Source organism: Temnothorax americanus, unplaced genomic scaffold (genome assembly GCF_048541705.1).
Source record: "Temnothorax americanus isolate GAGA-0224 unplaced genomic scaffold, ASM4854170v1 Scaffold167, whole genome shotgun sequence".
In the NCBI taxonomy this organism is placed as follows: Eukaryota; Metazoa; Arthropoda; class Insecta; order Hymenoptera; family Formicidae; genus Temnothorax; species Temnothorax americanus.
In genome coordinates this window covers 80,181-99,465 of record NW_027509304.1, presented here as the reverse complement: position 1 = coordinate 99,465, position 19,285 = coordinate 80,181, and the positions used below count along the sequence as shown (strand labels likewise).

Here is a 19,285-nt window from a genome sequence, read left to right as displayed (position 1 = left end):
AGGTATCTATAAACTTTGATGTAGACGGGGATATGGGAAATGCCAGAGATGGTTTTGCATAAATTAATATTAATATGTTCCTAACGACTAGGCAACGGTAAAAATATCTCGATCCGCTTCTTCAATTCAATGATTTACTAAAAGTGAAAAACATCAGTGAGATACGTATATCCCAAAGAAAACACTATAATATAATCCATTACAAATTATCTAAACGGTCTATAGCATTTTAGAATTGTTTTCCATTTTTTTTATTGTAATTAATACTTCTAATATTGAAATTTAATATAAAAACATCGAGATAATTGGGAAATCTTTTAATGTCGATAATTTCAGGAATTTACAGTTTTCAACAGGCTGAATATTTTATGTTGTAAAATTAATTCTTATTTTACATACTTAAAAAATTGCACAACATATTTTTATTGTTTCTAGTAAAACGGTTAGAAATACGTACTATAATTTTTCTCTTTATTTATAATGAACCATTTTAAGTAATTATAAATCGTCGGTTTTGCGTATATAATTGTATTTTCAGACATATAAAATTAAGCTAAACGGAATAGCTATTTGTATAAAAAATTACTTATAGAAGTCATTTTTAATGTCCACAACTTACATACGTTTTCATATATTTTCATATCGCGGTACAAAATGCAAAGAATAAATTTGAGCACTAGATGAAACATATAGAGATTTCATTAGTAAGTCTTGTTGCCAAGGTTAGCGACATACGTGCCATACACTTTCTTATATATTAAAAAAAATACTGATAATAAGATCTGTAATATACGTTAAAATGTAAACGATTTAAAATAACGTTACGCGCAATGTAATAATTTTCTTAACACATTTGATAAATATCGATAATACTTTTTTAAAACTATTAATAACACAAACGAGATTTGGATGCGCGCAATTCCTGATATTCCGTTCGAAAATTAATAGTCTCGAAAATTGGCAAATTTCAAGTTTTAGAATAATTTTGTACCAATACATATATTTCGAGTATACTTAACGGATTTACCGATCTTTCGAAAGATTCAAGGAATCTCCCAAGTCGGCCGATTGCGACGATTGTTGCTTTTTATGCAACGCCGTCATGTCCAGCATGCTTCCGAAATCAGATTTAACGCTCGATATTGTTAGATCCTCCGTTCCTTGATACTCGCCCGGTCTGCCGATCTTCGTCGGGTCGGTTTGCGCGTCCAATTTCTTTCGATCGTTCGCATAATCGTCGGCGCTAACCGAAAAATTTCTGCAAGTCTCCGACGAGCCGACACCCTTGAAGGGTGACGGAATCGCGTCGACGGTGACGAAATCGCCCGGCTTGCGTTCATTACCGTCCATGTCCTTTGCCGGCGAGATCTTGCCGAGGGGACCGAACAGGTTTGCGATGTTGCGCATATACGTGGACGGCGAGGGCGATGAGGTTCGCGTGAAATCCGCGATGGAGAAGCTCGACAGCTTCGCCAGATCGGTAGTCGGGAAAGTCGCCAATTTCGTCAGATCCGAGAACTTGGTGATCCGTTGAGTGATATCCGCTAGCGGAAAGTCGGGATTCGTCGACGTTCGGGACTTGGTACTGCCGTCGCCAACCAGATTCGGCAGTTTCGAAAAGTCCGCGGGTGCGAAATCATAGTCGCACTTGGCGTTCTTCACCGACACCGTGAGTTCGCCCGACTGGAAGCTCGGTATTATCTCCGATGGCGATATATGCTTGGAACCCACGACGGAACCGCCGTCCTTTATCTGAGTGATAGACGCGGCGTCATTGGGGCCCAAGTTGCTGTCCTTCTTGATGCCGTCCCGAGAAGTCGACGGCTGTAGCACGAAGGGCTTGGACGTGGGCGTGATTATGGCACCGCCGTCGGGTTTGAAGTTGACCGGGGCGAGGAAAACAGCCGCGTTGCCGGCCGTGAGGCCTACGCCAGGCGGAACTGGCGGCACCAGCGATTCCGAGGCAGATACCAAGGGAAATTTCATAGTCAGGAAGTCGGGCGTCGTACCATCCTCGGAGCCTGGGCAGATCATCTCTCTGATCACGTCCCAGTATGAGCTGTTCGATCTGTTTCGACCGGGCAATTTCGATGCCAAGGAACACTATATAAGACGTTTAGACTTGACGGTATATACGTAACAAGAACTCGCTGCATTTATCATCACTGCGTGTACTCACCCTTAAACGTTCGAGATACGTCGTCGTACCATTAAACGTGGCAGTAAAGTCGATTCCACCTTCGCTCTTATAATATTCAATACTTCTTCTCTATAAAGATAAATGGCGAATAAAAATCAATAATGAACACGATAGTATATTAAATAAGATCTTTCACACATAGGACACATATATCTTACTTACAATTAGTCGTACTCGAATTTACGCACAGAAATTTATGCAACTGAAACTACGAGCTAGCTATTAAAAAATACTTACAATCTCCTCCAAGGTATCCTGGGAGAGAAAGTGCTCCTGCGACAATGTATAACTGAGAAGCATAGGTCGAGGATATTCGTGGGGTCTATTCTCAGGCGGCGGCAGAGACCAGAAGACATTGAAATTCGATTCGTAACACGTACCGTCCATGTTGTAAGGTGCTGCAAAATAAAAGATAACGATGATCGCTCAGCTTCCACGTTCTCGTTGCGCGACAAAGAAAGCCTTCGAAACGCTCACAGCATATCAATCCCACGCACGGTACGTATCCGTTATCGCTAGGCCCCTTCATCTTGATCTGATAATCCAACTGAGAGTCCACGTCCCTCAAGGAAGGCGACGCGTGAGAGCGCGGATGGGAATGATACCAGCCTACCAACGTAACGCGCTTCCATTCCATGGCTCTTGCGATTTCAGCTTCCACGGCTGCAGCGGCTGACTTGTCCTTACCAGAGTACCGGCACGGAAACGCGCATGTTACGGAAAGATCTACGACAAGATGAAAATCACGTTCGATGACTCGACGTTCCAACCGTACGCGGGATAAAATAATCCATACGCCGTACGTACGTAAACGCAGTTTGAAACGTACTGTGCGAGTTGATGTCCCAGTGGCCGCCCAAGTAGCCGCAGACTTCCTTGTCCGTCAAGTGACAGTGCAGGTCCACTAACAGGGCCGCGGTGGTTGCGACGGTGACTAAAAAGGGCTGTATCTTCCCCAGCGTGCTGAACGACGTAAGTTCCACCATTGTGCTCATGTCCCTGTAAAGCAAAAGTGTTCCGAAATTTTATAGAAACGTTTATAAAAAATCTCAACAGGGGCACGATTCTTCTCTACGAGAGCCTACATGGCGTGACTTCGTATCCCAAGATTGGCGTGTTTCACTGGAACCCGCACTATCTGGACCGGTGGATTGATCTGGATCTTCTCTCCGCTCTCTTCAGCCGTGTCGGTCGGAGCCGTTTCCATGATTTCAATACACTTTTGCGGACTAAACGGGGAGATGAGGTTTTTTGTCCTCTAGAAACTGCAAACGTCGAAACAACGACGCTCGCCTCGTCGGGAAATTTTCATCGTTGCGCGTACGTCGTTTCTCCGAAACCTGCAAATGTATACCGATATTGGACGACGCGTACCTATGTCTGGACATTTTTGTCATTTCAGTCCTTAAATAAGTTATAACGCGAATGAAAATCAAATTATATTCTTATCTTTGATTTTAATTCGCGTTATACTTGGTTGAAAACTAAAGTGACAAAGGTGTCCAGATCATAGGTCTCGAGTGTCCCCGCATTGCCTTGATACATACATTTACCTCAATAACGTTTCCTAACCGACGTGAATTACAAGTAAATTATTCCTATGACAGGTGACAGGTCGAAAAGACGCTTCGCGTTCGCGTGATCGACGGTGATCGCGCGACAGCGTTATCACCTAGCCCAACCTGACTTGGCGCATCGTTGACAAGAGGTCTGTTCAGGTCTGTTCTTTGTACGTAGCGCACCACGTTATTTTACGTCTAAAATTAAAATGAAATAAGATATACACGTATATATATATTATATTTTGGAGGGAAAAAGAGAAAGGAAGGGGAAACGCAAGAAATTCAACCGGACAAGGAACGAACCAACACGAGAGGCCCGCATTATAGACCTTAAAACGGAGTAGATATAATTATAGACGTTGGAAGAGAAAGAGAAAAAGGAAAGATAAAAGATTCAGCTTTACAGAGCGACATTCGTAGCCCGGATCTTACGATACATTGCCGAATCTTAGGTAATCTTAAGATATATATTCTATCCGGTGAAACGATAGTAGACATTTTCAAATCAACTTTGCCTGCCAGAGGTCTACTGCTATTAAAAAAAGGGTCATGATATTCAACCATATTCTTTATTTTAATTATAAAAAAATATTGTAGCGGAACGTTGTAATTGGCTCGATGTCCACTTCTATCGATGCAGGTTAATTAACCTTAATCTTGGTTTAACTTACTTTTTATATTTTTTTTAGTTCTAAGAGAGAATTGGAAAAAATAAAGAGTAAATTAAATCAAGATTATATGTAAAAAGTTAAAATCTGCATTGATAAAAATGGACATGAGGCAACTTGTTGATTTTTTTAAACAAGAGTAATTTCGTCGCTACACAGCCTGGGCGCTTATTGGCTGCCTGGATTTTGTCCAACGAGACCGAGAGGAAAGCCGCGGTCGACCGTCACGCTGCCCAGCGCTGCCGAGCCGAACCGTCAACCGAGACAGACACCGAGGGTGCTCCGGCTCCGGCGCGGTTCGGGGTTTTCGGCGTCCATTCCACAATCCATCCATTGCCTGCAACCTGCGATCAGCAATCGTTCGCGAGGATTCGGAGTTGTCGGTGAAAACTTGTGGGAGAGCAACGGCAAGCAACGCTCGACGGCTCGACGGTCCGGTCGAGGGGACGAAAATGGCGATGGCGACGAACCAAGTTAAGGGTAGCGGCTGGCCACGGCGGGCGAGCAACAGTTCGTTCGAGGGGAAGGTGGTGCAGAATCAGTCGGTCACCATCAACAGGACCGTCAATTTGTAAGTGGCGCGACGTGACGCGCGAGCCAGAATTTTATCCTTTTTAGAGTTAACTGTGATTTCTGACCGCCTCTCTTCTATAGAAAACCACGGCCACGACGCCGGCCTCGGGCAGACGCGCGCTAGCAATCCAAAATATCGCTTCTAAAAGAGAAAAACAAAAGTTGAGAGAAAGGAACAACCCCTTTTTCTCTCCTCTCTCGCGACGATCGGCCGTTTGTTTCTTTTTTTTCTCCCTCGACCCCCGGAATTTTAAGCAACTTGACACGCGCCATGTAAGGCGCTGCGGTTTACGTGCGAGATAGTCGTTTACGATTTACGATACCATTTGCTTAAGATTCTCGAATGTAGGCTATAGCGCGTCGAGCACGCGAGTTATTAACGCGGGATCTCCTCACCGGCATTCGATTCACGCGCAGCGCGCAGCGTTTCCTCTCCGCAACGCTCCACAATGTCGTAAACGACGAACGACGTAGTAAACTTATCCCGCTCCCCTCGCACTCGTAATGCGTCGATTCTCAATATGCGTGCGAGGAGGCTCTCCGCTCCCCGCGCTGTCCGTCTCTGCTTTTCTTGATTCGTTTTGATTGTTAAAGCGGTGCGGTTTGTATCTTAAGATTTCGCGAACCGCAGATCGTACGATCCCGACGAGGCTGTATTATTTTCTAAGTTTGTACGCTCGCCAGGAGAGCCCTGTGCCCTGTATATGTTTTATGATTCATGTTTCGTGATTTCACTCTTCCATTTCATGTAAGACACGCTATATCTATATGTATTATATGTATACGTACGTACTACATTTTGTACGGGGTAGTTCACGATTACCGTATATCTATATATATACATACACCTAGTTGTATTACATTTTAAGATAGTATCTAATATAATACAAATATTGCGATTATTCTCTGGTTTGTTATAAGAAGGTAAAACAAATCTTCTTAAAACAAACACCATTACGAACGAGATCTATGTAACGTTATAAGATCGTAACTGGATTATTTGTGTTCGTGATGTTATATATATGTGCATCTGTAACGTTACATTTGCAGTATCTGAATTGTGTTTTGTGAATCAAAATGTTGAAGAATATATATTTATATATCGATGTATCTCTCGGCGGCATCGCGCAGGTCTTTGCATGTAATCGTCAAATATTAATGGCTATATCTTTTATTGTATTCTTGAAAGCTCTTAAATATTATCTTTTTTAAAGAAGCTCCATACATCGTTGCAATATGTCATTATATTAATAAACTGATATATATATATATTATTTTTATTGGCATAAAAAAGTTAAAGAAATAAATTTAAATAATTTTATAAAGCACGCACAGTCAGTAATTACAAGTTAACGGTAGAAATCTAAGAATATGATGAAATATTTGTATTATTTATCGAGTACTTGCTCAAGTATTTACTTGTGCAGATACGATTGTAATGTCACAAATAACAAAATTATGTTTGCCTGTTGATTACAATTAATTTGATTATATCAGGTGTTTTATGTGAATGCACAACTTGTAATGTGTTGAAATGTTTTATATACATGCGTATTTTATACATGTAAAAGCTGAACGTAAAGCGATATTTTTTTATGACAAATAACAAATAAGCTATCATATATGAAATATACGTAGAAATGGAACATTTACAATTAGACTTGTATTACGTTGCATAACAATATTTTGTTCCATGTTTATACTTTTAATCTTTACAAATACAAATACAGATACAGAAATCGTTATTAAGCAATGTAAGAAAAAGAATAGAGAAAAGAATGGAAACTTTGTTCCGTTTTAATTCTAAATAAAACAAAATTATACACTTTATTACAAAATTAAATGTACCTAATGTATATTTATTAACAAAGAGATAATATTTGATGATAATAATAAAGGCTCTTTGATAATAAATCAACTCTTTTTATAATTTTAAATATCTACACATTTCGTGCTTAAATTACTAAGCATTTATACTGTTAAACGTGAAATATGAAAATAGCGGAAAAAAAATTAAATTGTTGTATCGTGTATATTTACATAGTTTCTGTGAATATTGTAATATCGAACCATCAAGCTGTATTTGAAGAAATTGGATAAAATTACTGATGGATTAAGTTAAGCGTATACAGGAGCCTAACAAAAGAATACGAATCATTTATCATAGATATCCTTTGACAAACTATACGTTTGGAACAAAAGAGCCACTCTTCGAGAAAGATCCATCGGTACCAGCAAGGTTTCAGCGCATGAGAGATGAATTCGACAAGATCGGCATGCGGAGAAGCGTAGAAGGCGTCTTACTGGTACACGAGCATGGACTGCCACACGTTCTTCTTCTGCAACTCGGCACAACATTCTTCAAATTGTACGTTTCGACAACTTTGAAAACATTTAGCAGCTTAATAACGAGATATCAAATTTCATACGTTTCCTTCTTGTTGTTGCAGACCTGGCGGAGAACTCAATACAGGAGAAGATGAGGTAGAGGGCCTAAAACGGCTCCTTACAGAGGTAACAGTTAGCACGACGCCTTACGCTGCCTTACAGGCTGGCTAGGAGTGGCACTTTTATATCGTTAGATCGTAACATTGTCTTTATAAACATCATCATTATTGTACAAAACCCTGCAAACGTTTGTAGAACTTATGTAACCGGGCCTGTAGCTCCATATAGGGGCTTGCTCTTTTATTCTTATAATATTTTGTACTTTTGGCGTGCTGCATGCCCGGACACTTTAATGTTGAAAAGATGACGCACGTTATTGTGTGTGTGTATCCGGTTGGCTAAGAACATTGTTCTTATTTCGATGATGGTGTGTGTTTCAGCACAGAGAGAAACGTCCAAGAGACACAAGATGAAATGCAAGAATGTAAAATAGTGACGAGAAGACTGTGTATATAAGCGTCGCGAATTTTTGAAATTAAAAGTCGGAGAACCGATTGTGTGTATATATATATATATATATATATATATATATATATTGACGAGGGTTTAGAATTTTATTGTAAGAAAGAGATATCTGGTCGCGGCATAATATGTGGGCCTACGACGTTATTCGCACGTGTCAGATCACAAGACAATGAACTTGAGATTTGTAATCTCTATGATATTCTTGACTAAAACTTAGTACACATGTGACGGTTTCACATTAGGTATTCGTATCAACGTCATACAGATATCATAGGTGAAAGAAAACGTACATGTATAAAACCCTGCAAACGTTTGAATATCCATATCAGCTTTCGATTTCAAAGAGATTCATTGCTACGTGTCAATCGTCGATAAACTTGAATATTGTTAGACGTGATGCTATTAGGTGACCGCCGTAAATGTCTCGAAATATAATAAATATTGTGCAACCATGTTCTTAGTAGACTGACAGAGGAAGAATGTATTTTATTCTCATAGTTACTCGAAGCTCAATACGATACAATGTTAGACAGCAAATGGGATTGGTTTCTAGACTTTCGGACGGCAGGACGGGGTGAAGCAGGAATGGGTTATAGAGGACACCATTGGAAATTGGTGGCGTCCAAACTTTGAACCACCTCAGTATCCGTACGTGCCGCCACACATCACAAAACCGAAAGAACATAAGAGACTATTTCTCGTACAACTACAAGAGAAAGGTATAACGACGCATCAGAAAACCTTAACTAATCTCATCGTCTCATGGGCGTGTGTATTTACTTGTTATTTTTGTGTTCAGCTCTCTTTGCTGTACCGAAGAACTACAAGTTAGTCGCTGCACCATTATTCGAATTGTATGACAATTCGCAAGGTTACGGTCCCATAATCTCATCTTTGCCACAATCTTTGTGCAGGTATGTGTAAAGAAAAAAAAAATCTTTATATTTTGCAAAGAAACGAGACACGACATATTACAAAATTACATTTATTTTTGTGTTTCAGGTTTAATTTCATCTATATGTGAAACTAGAATTAAAAGACCAAGACCGAAATATTGGGTTTAATTTAATGAAATCTATTAGAGGTTTTTAATAATTAGACGCGTATGTGGTATGAAACGATGCTGATATTTGAGGGAAATTTCTGATCTATGTATATGACGCATTGCGAATTAAATCATTTTTTAAGTAGTATTTATGTAACTTTATAATCTCATTCCATCAACTTTTGTATCTAGATGTAAGTTTCTCTATCTTTTGTTTTTGTATCTGTAACGATACAGCAAGAAGTACAATCTAATTCATTAATTTTTAAGTGTACATAAACATTTTTATTAGTTTTATTTACCAAAATATATATAAATTGTATTACGTGCTTCTCACAAAAATAACGATTACGATGCGAATAATACCATGGGAAACCGTAACCGAGATGCAGTTTCTGACAAGTCCTAAAAATACTTTCTAAACTCGTAATAAAATTATTATGTAACGAGAGAGCGTAGAGCGATTGTACATCGATAATTTATAATTTGACACAATTTTGATTTTCTGTTACGATAAGATAACAGAGGACTTCCCGATAAACCACGTCGTTGATAATTGAATTGAACTGACTTATCTCGTAAGCGGCAGTATTAAAGAAATATATTTCATGTAAATATATCTTCATCAAATACATTCATATTATTGTATAGTAAGTAATTGAAGTTCTTCCGCCTTACATTCTTTCCACTCTCTTTCATTCTTGCGTAATATCACATCGCGCGCGCGGTACGCGATACGTGACGATATCTTTTATGTCTTATCAATAATTATCTAATCGATCTCGTTATATAACACATGAAACATGAAAGAGCTGTTTGGCCTGAAACGTGTAACAAACTTTATTCTATTTTCTCTCGTTTTGTACATATGACGCGGTATAAAAATATAATAAAATATAGCTAAAAAGGAACAGATAAAATTCGGTTTTTAGAACGTAGTATTCGGTATGTAAAAACTTTTCGATATTTTTTCCATTCAACAGGCGATATCTTTGCGTCCCGCGACGGCCGTCTAATAGTATATCGTTCTCGTTTTGTGGAACGGGATGTGCTCCAACTGTTGCGCGTACTCTCGCCGGTAGTCCCACAGGTAGTGGTCGATCACGATCGTGTTGACATCGGACGGGTTCAGGCCCACGTTCGGATCGGCTGCGATCAATCTTCGCACCTCGTCGCGCACCTGCTCGACCGCCTCGATCGAGCAGGCACGTATCTCAACCTCCTCCCTGCTGCCCTGCTTCAACGGCTCGTCGGCTTTCAGCTTGCCCATGAGCGAGTCGCTGTAGCGCATAGCGCCGTAATGCACGAGCACCTGAGGGATACGGTAGTCCGCGAACATCGCGATGCCGTCGATATCGTGGAACTCGCCGAGCCCGCGTCCCTCGTAGCAGGCCCAAATGTCGCCGATCAGTATCTGGGCCCTCTTGTAGATGCCGATCCTGTGCCCCTCGTAGTCGGCCTCGTCCCGGTACGAGTCGAATTCCTTGACGATCAGCCGGAGCAACTTCTCCGCCGAGCCCTCGCACGACTCGATACACTCCGCAAATGTGCCCTTATACCTGTCCAACAGAACCCTTCCGGCCTCGTGCAGACCCTTGATTCTTTCGTGTATAAGCGGAACGCTGACCTCGTCGTCGCCACGGAAAATGACCTCGGCATCCGCATGCGTTATCCGCGAGTAATACTTGGGATCCCACATGGGTTTCCCGTCGTCGATGGCCCGACTGACCGCGGCGCAGAACGCGAAGTAGCCGGTCTCTCCGTTGACTCTCCATTTCTTCGCGCCCGTCTCGGTCCAGAAGGAGAAGTTCAACGTGTCCAGCACGAATATCCAGTCCGCCGCCCTGGGATCGTCGGGCTTGGGATGAAACTTGATCTGCGAGAACGTGCCCTCGCGAATCTTACCGGTTTTCAAGCCATCGAGGATCGCCAAGGCCAGTTTCTTCACGCCCGCCTGCTCGATGAACACGTCCTTCGCCAAGCCGGCAACCAGCTTCGCGGACTCCTTTGGCATCAGGACCATGATGTCTGGATCTTGGATGTCTACTTGTCTAGCCGAACGATTATCAACGACCGTCAACAATTGTCAACGACTGTCAATTTATCTACTTGACGCTTACCTTACAAATGCTTTGAATGACCCTCGCTTTTTCGCTACGTACCGGCATGGTGGAAGTAAATAAGGTGTGCTTATGCGCACGTTTCTTGCAATATTCAATCACAGAACGTGACAGAAGTCCGCCATGTTTTTTCAATTTTGGCAGGAGATTCAAACGGAAACACACCGACACAAGAATCTGTTAGTATGAGTTCAAAATGGACGATTTTTGTCACGATGCGCAGAACAGACGAAAATGTGTCCGCAATACGAGCACACCTTATTACTTCCACCATGCGTACCGGTACCGGCTTGAACAATGGCCGTTCCAAAAGTGGAGCGCAATCTTCAGCTAATCGATTTCGCGCTCTTTCTGGCTTTTTCATCGAAACGTTTTAGCAAGATATCTGCTGATACAAGTATATGACATCATTTCCAACTGCAAAAAAATGACAGAAAATGCTATAGATCTTCGATACATTTCGGAACACACTCTATACACAAGCCACTCGCCACAAGCCAATAGGAGAATTCATTTTCTAGTTACGTCCATCCAGTGGCCGCGTTCAGCAGACACAACTGTTGAGTGTCGTCTTATCAACGCGTTACGTTGATTTGTTGGGTCTAAAAGTAAGAGCCAATCACGTTCGATTGCTACTGAGCGGTTTGTTCTGCTGAACGCGCCCAGTGAGTAGCACGGTGTCCACGATGCAAGAACTTGGTTCAAGTTTTGGTTTAAGCCAATGAAACTGCTGCTTTTCTGTAAGAGCTGCAAGTTGATTGGCTTAAACCAAAACTTGGACCAAGTTCTTAAAGCCCGGTGTCCACGATGCAAGAACTTGGTCCAAGTTTTGGTTTAAGGCATCCTGCGCCGAGATATTGCGCGCGCTTTCTGGTTTACCGTTTGGCGCGTTCGCGTTTGTTTGCCGGTGTTGACGTCGCGCGTGGTCGCGCGTTCAGGTGACGCCAATTTAAAATATCTTTACAAAACATTAAGTCTATTGTTAAGATCGTCGCATTGTTATCGAGGCAACTGCTCGTGGCGTTTCGCGTTTCCTAGGTGAACGACTCTGCTTGCGGGGAGACATGGATTCCGACAGCTGCTCGTTGACCTGCACCGTTGCCGTGGAATGGTTAAACGCGCAAGGATCCATCCTGAGGAAGGCGACTCACCGGACGGCGTCGTTGCGCCTGATTCGAGACACGCAGCGCGAGCTGCTGGTCGAGGTACGCGCCGAGAAGGCGAACGCGCTCACGAAGCTACCCCTAAGAGGTATATCGGTATTTAATAAATTCATGACCGAGGGGAAGGCGTCCATCAAGTTTAAAGAGCAGAACTGCACGTTGTTTCTGTCAAACGCACCCTCCTCCCAGCTGATAAATTTTCTCAAGACTATATTCGTCAAGCTGACGGGCCAGGAAGTACGTCGAGTCTCGAAGGATCCCTCGTGGGAGAAGCTCTTTGCGAATGTGCGACCGGGCGGCGCCGGCGGTGGCGAGGGCGAGGACATCAGTCCAGCTACTAGCACAGAGGTCAACAGAGCGAAGGAGAAAGCTATGGCTGTGTCACGCGCGACGGTCACCACTCCGTCGCCGGGCGTGGTCAGGAAGCGGAAGCGTTTCAGCGACGATGGCCACGTCGCTAAGGTACCCGCGGCAAAGAAGCTGTACGAGAATCCTACTGCGGGAGAAATGACCGAGGAGCAAACGCGAATTCTGAATGCGGTACTCTGCGGGAAGAACGTGTTTTTCACCGGTAGCGCGGGCACCGGTAAGTCGTTTCTACTGAGGAAGATAATCTCGGCCCTTCCCCCGGACGTGACGATGGCCACGGCGAGCACTGGAGTAGCAGCCTGTCACATAGGTGGAATTACGTTGCACCAGTTTGCCGGTATCGGTCTCGGTACCGCCACCAAGGAGAGATGCGTCCAGTTGGCCTCTCGTCCCTCCGCAGCTTCGATATGGAGGAGAACGAAACACTTGGTGATAGACGAAATTTCGATGGTAAACGGTGATTTTTTTGACAAGATCGAGGCGGTGGCGAGACACGTGCGTAGAACGGAACGACCCTTCGGAGGAATACAATTAATCTTGTGCGGTGACTTCTTTCAGTTACCTCCCGTGTCTAGGACCGACGACAAGGCCAAGTTTTGCTTTCAAAGCGAGGCCTGGCAAAAATGTGTTCACTTTAATTTTGAATTACAGACGGTCCATCGACAAAAGGACAAGGCGTTCGTGAAAATATTAAATAGCGTTAGGATAGGTAGAGTCACGGATGACGTCGTAGATATATTGAAGGAAACGGCGAAGCAAAAAATTGAGGGCAATGGAGTATTAGCAACTAGATTATGTTCGCACGTGAAGGAGGCCGATGAGATTAATGAATTTCAGTTGGATGAACTTAAGGGCGAGAGTAAAGTATATACGGCGTTAGATTCCGATAGTTCTATGACGTACGTGTTGGATCAGCAGCTGCCTATACCTGGCAAATTAGTACTGAAAGTTGGCGCGCAAGTTATGCTGCTGAAAAATATAAATGTTAACAGTGGATTGGTGAACGGAGCTCGAGGTGTTGTTGTTAGCTTTAAAAATGATATACCGGTGATTCAGTTGCGATCTGGAACTCATTATGAGGCAAAGATGGAAAAGTGGGCTATCAAAACTACTTCCGGTGCTGTCGTACACCGAAAACAAGTTCCGTTAAAGCTAGCGTGGGCCTTTTCGATTCATAAAAGTCAGGGCTTAACTTTAGACTGTGTGGAAATGTGTTTGGCGAGGGTATTTGACGCCGGTCAGTCTTACGTAGCACTTTCGAGAGCTCAGAGCTTACAAAGTTTACGTGTTTTAGATTTCAATAGCCAACAGGTGTGGGCTAATACAGCTGTACTTGAATTTTACAAAAAGTTCAGGAGGACGGTGCAAGAGATGGAAATGATTCCTCTCGGCAAGAAAATTAAGTTGGAGGGAAATAAACGATAGTATTTATATTTCTTATAATCTACACACACACACGCACACACACGCGCACACACACACACACACACACGCACACACACACATATATACACAATAGCTTGTTAAAAGTAAGCAATTTATGTTTAAGACGCACGCACAGACGTACGTGAAATAATTATTAAATGTTTTAAGTAAATATTTTTTCTTTATTTTTATGTATATACGTAATACACAACGTTTCGGTTCTTTCTTTTTACAAATATTACACAGTTCATTGATGTAGACGGTAATTTGTATTTTATATTTATATTTATATTAATAATCGTCGACAGTTATTTCGATGGGCGGTATATAACGCCAAGTATGTCCCGCATTTACGAGCTCCGAATAAAGTATTGGAGAATTTGGAGCGGATTCTCTACTACTACATTGAATATCTATTTTGTACTGACCAGCAGTGAAAAATACTACGCGACATTCATGATAGGCTCTGCCGGATTCCTGTAACTGTTGTTTCTTCATAAATTCGAGAACGTAAGACAAGTGTGTATACAGCTACAAATTGTATTTATGAAAGTTGTGACTCACAGTAGGCAGCGTGACCTTATTTGCTCCAGCTATGGATAATCTTGTTTCCAACTGATAATTATTCACTCCATTATGATGGTCCTGATAGAACGTAATGGACAATGTAAGATCACTCAGCGGATGCTCCAGAGCATTGCACACTCCCACACCAACGCTTATGCATTCACCCAAAGCACACGACAGTTCTTCTTGTGCTTTTACAATAATATCGTTAATAGTTATTTCTGGAAAATATGTTGAATTTGTTTAGTAATTTTAATTTTTTTTACATACGCATAATAAATATACGCACCCCACTGTAGAGGACTCATTCTGACCAGATCTAACATATCCCGAGTTAAAGTAATGCCGGATAGAGTTGCTTTTCCCGTTGACTCGGTACCTAGTAATTGCCAGCGTAGATCAACCAACGAAGCTATATGTTCGGCACATATTTTTTCGAGTTCACTTGTGTCACCAGCACCATTTAACTATAAGTGAAAAAAAATAGTGTTACATCGCGCGGTATGTCTTCGAATAGGCCACGTCTCCGTTATTACCATAGATAATTTATTAAGTGGACATCTGTCAACTGGAACAGGAATTCTACATGGTTCTTTACCTTCCATGTATATACATTTATTTTGCGTATAGTGCAATTCCATTTCGTGCGTTGTCATGTTTGTCACGTCCAGTACGAGATAAAATTGCAATGGTCTAAAAATCGTTAGCGAAAAAATTTTTATAGATAACATATGAGATACAAATTGAAATTGTATAAATAAATACTATTTTACTAACGATAAGTATTTGCGTTTTCGTGACTTACGTTTCAGCCGGCAATACATCCCACGTAGTAATCTGCACACTGGGTAGCATCTCAATGGTTATAAAAACAGATGAAATTCTGCAGTATCCAGTTACCAAGCCTCCACCTCCTGAGTATTTTATCCTCAATTGACCTTCGATAATATTGGACGTCTGCAAAGGTACCGCAAGTTTCGACAAACGCGTGCTCGCTAAAGAAGAGTGGCCGGAGTGCGAACTTCGTCCCGATCTGAAGGAAGAGGTCAGCTCGGATTGTCTTTTCGTATGAGACGGAGAACTAAGTCTAGATGGTAAAGAACTGTGGCCTGAATGTGACATTAAACTGCTCGGTTGACTAAGACAGGTACTGCTAGTAACATCTGAAAAATAAATTGTAAATTCAGCAAAGAGGAAAAATATTGAAATTTCAAAATTATGTTAGCAATTACCATTTCTAATCGAAGGCGCTATAAAGTCCGTCGCTGCGTACAGATATAAAGTAAGACTCGCACTGCTGCCAGGTTGTAAAGGCACGTGCGTCATTAGATTCTCATCGCTCCATTTGAAAATTTTACTCTCAGTTACAGCATCCAGAGTGGACTGTACCGATAACTCGACCATTTCAATAGGAACTTGACCGGCGTTCGTTATCGTCACGGTACACTCGGCGCTGCAAATGTAAGCGAAACCATTTAACACGAAAATGGTATTGAGGGAAAAAAAATTTTGTTAATGCTAACGGTAGACACAAACCTCTCACCGCCATAGAGAGATATACTCGCGCTGGTAACTATATTGTCGCCGGAACTGAAACTAGCAGTTTGAGGCAAACTAGTTGCGACATCGATTCTTGGTAAGGCTGGAATGACTTCGACCGTATATTGAGGATGCAACATACTCTCCATGTATCTCAATCTACAGTTAGATTTAACTCCTAATGTATGTGTGCTGAATCCGAGTATTTCTAAATCTCCAACTTCCTTGGGTCTGCCTGCTAACGTAACTGCACGCGGACCAGACTCAGCAGGCAGGCTAATACTTTCTGGTATCGATTCGAATACTACACCGTTTGTCAAAAGTCTCATGTTAGACACGTGCAATTCAAATGGTAAAGGATTTATGAGCAGCATTGACACCTCGCAGATATCTCCTTCCACCCACAAATAATCTGTTGGAAAAAGTTTATCTTTTATGATTAACACTTTTATTGACGGTAGATGGTAATATAATAAAACATATCTAGGTATGCACGTACCAACTTTTGTTTTAAAAGTATTTTTGCGCTCCAACGATCCGAAATTAATTGGCGTAAATAAAAATGGACCATGATCTTCTTTCACCCTTTCTATCTTTTGAGGCTGCAAGTGTGGCTGCATGTTTTTCAGAGCAAACGATTTTGTTTTTGGTATATTTAATAAATTAGCCGGTGGTATGACAGTACCAGAATCTAAAACCTATCGTTTAAAAAACATTGTTTATTCTATATGGAAAACAATTCATAATAATTATTCATATCATTATATAATTATTTTTTAACATACAAGAGGGACTGGCGCACCCTCGCACTGTTGAGATACATTTTGTAACTGTAGTGCAATATCCTTCCGTTCGGTAAGCGTCAGATGATTATACATTGTTTGAAGCAAAAACGTCAGATGCCTCGTAGCGAGTGCCGGATGGCCCATTCGGTTGGCAGCAGCAACAAGTTCGTTTATTATTTGAATCTGTATAGCCGGCCATCCTCTTTGTCCATCTGTAAGAGAACAATACGATTTTAAACATCACAAAAAACAAATTGAAACAGAAAGATGAAATGTGATATTAAAAGATATCTCATTAACACGTATTTGAAAAGAATTTCAACACACACACACACACACACATATATATATATATATATTTTTTTTTCTTTAAAATTATAATTTAAAAGAGTATAATAATGTATAATCAGGCAAATATATTTAAGGTAAATGTAAAATTTTACAAAATTTAACACAATTGCAGTAACCTGGTGGCATATCGACAGGATCTAAAGATAATTTAAATCCAGATGTAGCTTGCAACATCAAATTATAACATTGTTGCCAGTCTGGATTAGGATTATTTTGCGATACATGACGAGTGGCGGCCAATCGCAAACAGAATGACGCTTTTCTGTCGAAACCAAAGCTCGTATATAGATCTGACAATGTAGTAAATCGATCAATCTGAAATATTTCATCTATATAACACCTTGATAAGCTTTTTATACGTTGATGTTTTCTGCGTTATGTTAATACACCACGTACTTTTTCTTGCTCGCTCAGAGACAAATTAATCAATACAACGTTATTTAAATATGACGCAGCTTGTAAGGTACAGTTCTGTTCTATTGAGATTCTCGTAGCTTTGAAACTAGCTTCAGTTTCAATTATTCCCGCGTATTGGTATTTACTATAATGCACTATAGCTTCGCGATATTTCTTAGATATTTCCTCAGGTAGTAAAATATGTGGCATGCTGGCCTTTACCACGTCTATACTGGGCGGAGACGGCAAAACTGTAAGAGCCTGTGATCCTCGTCTATAAAATGACAAATAATTGATTATTATTCATTAGCTCTCACATCTTTAAACCGCATGGTTCACACGATAAAAGTGGAGGCGCTTCGACGCTTCAATTACACAATGACTTGTGAGAAAAAAGACGGTTTGATGTTTTTCGTGTCGTCAATAACTTTGCTCAGAGATTATCTAGCATACCTCTGCTTACTTGGACTTCCTTCTTGCAGGGAAGAATTTCTTTGCAATGGAAGACTTCGGCACATATTGGGATAAAGAACCAAGACCGAAGCAGCGCAGAGACCTTCGTACGCCGCTCCCAGCCACAACCAGTCATTGACGGCTTGCAGAATGTTGGCTGCGGAATTATAATTGTTCAGGGCATCGGCTGGAAGTCCGGCTTGAAGACACAGATCACCCAAATGCTTCGTCATGCGGCCTACGCATCTCTTCTTATTATTTCTCGACTCGAGGTCTAACCCAATGAAATCTTTCTTCTCAAATGGAGCCAACAGAAGAGAGACACGGTCTATCTTCTCCCTGGAACGCTCCAGCCTTTTCGACTCCAAGATCCAGAACAGAAAATTGAGATATTCGGCCGTTTGCGTCTCGAGATCGGGGCACGCCTCGTCCGCATAGAATATCGCCCGCGTTTTAAAGTTGCCGGGCGTGGCGTAGCCCGGCGGCGGCTCGTGACGGCCGTTCGACTCGAGGGGACCGAAGAGGATGGCACGCGAGTCGTACAGGGTGCTGCTGTACTTGACCTTGAGGGTCTCGTGCACTCTGCACAGCTCGTTCAGCTCCGTCTGCGTGTCGTACTTGCCGAACGTGATCAGGCCTAGGAGCCTCCTGTGCGTCTGAAAGTCCCCCCAGTCGTTGTTCTCCACCGGATGCTCCCGGACAAATCGGGCGAGGATGTCCCGGGTGCCGCCGCTGGAGTCGGACACGGAGAACCTGCTGCCAGTCTTGACGATCCGCTCGCATAACCTACCGACCGTCTTCGGCTTGATCTGCGTGCCGACCGGCCGCAGCAGCAGCAACAGGGAGGCGTGATCGTGAGCGGTCTGCTCGTAGTCGGGATGGGACATCTTGTTGTCGGGCACCGGACTCGACAGGATAGCGCTGATAGCCGAGCGCATTTATGCCATCGATTTGTTCGATCCGGTCACCGATCCTGTCATCTCTCCACGTCGTCGACGACTAGAGCGAGAACGCGCGGCGTTTCGTACCTGCAGACCTGCGCCACGTAAGTAAAATCTAAATCTGTTCCATTCATAACAGCATTTGACAACCCGTCACCCGTCACCCGTCACATCGGCTGTGCAGATGTCGGCAGCTGGTGTCCGGTGTCGACGGC

General features: G+C 42.2%; 5 protein-coding genes across 6 annotated transcripts; 2 read left to right on the top strand and 3 right to left on the bottom strand.

Annotated features, from left to right (window-relative positions):
- Positions 1-302: 302 nt before the first annotated feature.
- On the bottom strand, positions 303-3,420 carry LOC143895727 (uncharacterized). The gene is made up of 6 exons (XM_077403052.1): positions 3,286-3,420; positions 3,030-3,199; positions 2,678-2,926; positions 2,438-2,598; positions 2,180-2,269; positions 303-2,103 (listed from the first exon to the last, which is right to left on the bottom strand). The coding sequence occupies exons 1-6, from the start codon at positions 3,405-3,407 to the stop codon at positions 1,024-1,026; spliced, it is 1,872 nt and encodes a 623-aa protein (XP_077259178.1). The 5' UTR covers positions 3,408-3,420; the 3' UTR covers positions 303-1,023.
- Positions 3,421-3,953: 533 nt separating this feature from the next.
- On the top strand, positions 3,954-9,109 carry Cpsf5 (cleavage and polyadenylation specificity factor subunit 5). Its single transcript, XM_077403057.1, has 7 exons — positions 3,954-4,214; positions 4,590-5,001; positions 7,171-7,371; positions 7,454-7,517; positions 8,470-8,635; positions 8,716-8,830; positions 8,919-9,109. Exons 2-7 carry the CDS (start codon positions 4,883-4,885, stop codon positions 8,938-8,940), a joined length of 687 nt encoding a protein of 228 aa, XP_077259183.1. The 5' UTR covers positions 3,954-4,214; positions 4,590-4,882; the 3' UTR covers positions 8,941-9,109.
- A 674-nt stretch (positions 9,110-9,783) lies between these two features.
- Positions 9,784-11,378, bottom strand: LOC143895729 (queuosine 5'-phosphate N-glycosylase/hydrolase-like). Of its 2 annotated transcripts, none has more exons than XM_077403056.1 (2): positions 11,082-11,378; positions 9,784-11,004 (listed from the first exon to the last, which is right to left on the bottom strand). In XM_077403056.1, the coding sequence occupies exon 2, from the start codon at positions 10,982-10,984 to the stop codon at positions 9,974-9,976; it is 1,011 nt and encodes a 336-aa protein (XP_077259182.1). In that variant the 5' UTR covers positions 10,985-11,004; positions 11,082-11,378; the 3' UTR covers positions 9,784-9,973. The 2 variants fall into 2 exon arrangements, with proteins under 2 accessions (XP_077259182.1, XP_077259180.1); XM_077403054.1 differs by having other exon boundaries at positions 9,784-11,012; positions 11,082-11,377.
- Positions 11,379-11,960: 582 nt separating this feature from the next.
- Positions 11,961-14,465, top strand: Pif1 (Pif1 DNA helicase). The gene is made up of 2 exons (XM_077403062.1): positions 11,961-12,019; positions 12,120-14,465. The coding sequence occupies exon 2, from the start codon at positions 12,146-12,148 to the stop codon at positions 14,036-14,038; it is 1,893 nt and encodes a 630-aa protein (XP_077259188.1). The 5' UTR covers positions 11,961-12,019; positions 12,120-12,145; the 3' UTR covers positions 14,039-14,465.
- On the bottom strand, positions 14,200-19,250 carry Brun (trafficking protein particle complex subunit brun). Its single transcript, XM_077403061.1, has 12 exons — positions 18,130-19,250; positions 17,677-17,950; positions 17,397-17,595; positions 16,930-17,141; positions 16,644-16,842; positions 16,142-16,556; positions 15,838-16,058; positions 15,411-15,768; positions 15,142-15,298; positions 14,895-15,072; positions 14,603-14,826; positions 14,200-14,521 (listed from the first exon to the last, which is right to left on the bottom strand). Exons 1-12 carry the CDS (start codon positions 19,065-19,067, stop codon positions 14,330-14,332), a joined length of 3,567 nt encoding a protein of 1,188 aa, XP_077259187.1. The 5' UTR covers positions 19,068-19,250; the 3' UTR covers positions 14,200-14,329.
- Between the last annotated feature and the right edge of the window lie 35 nt (positions 19,251-19,285).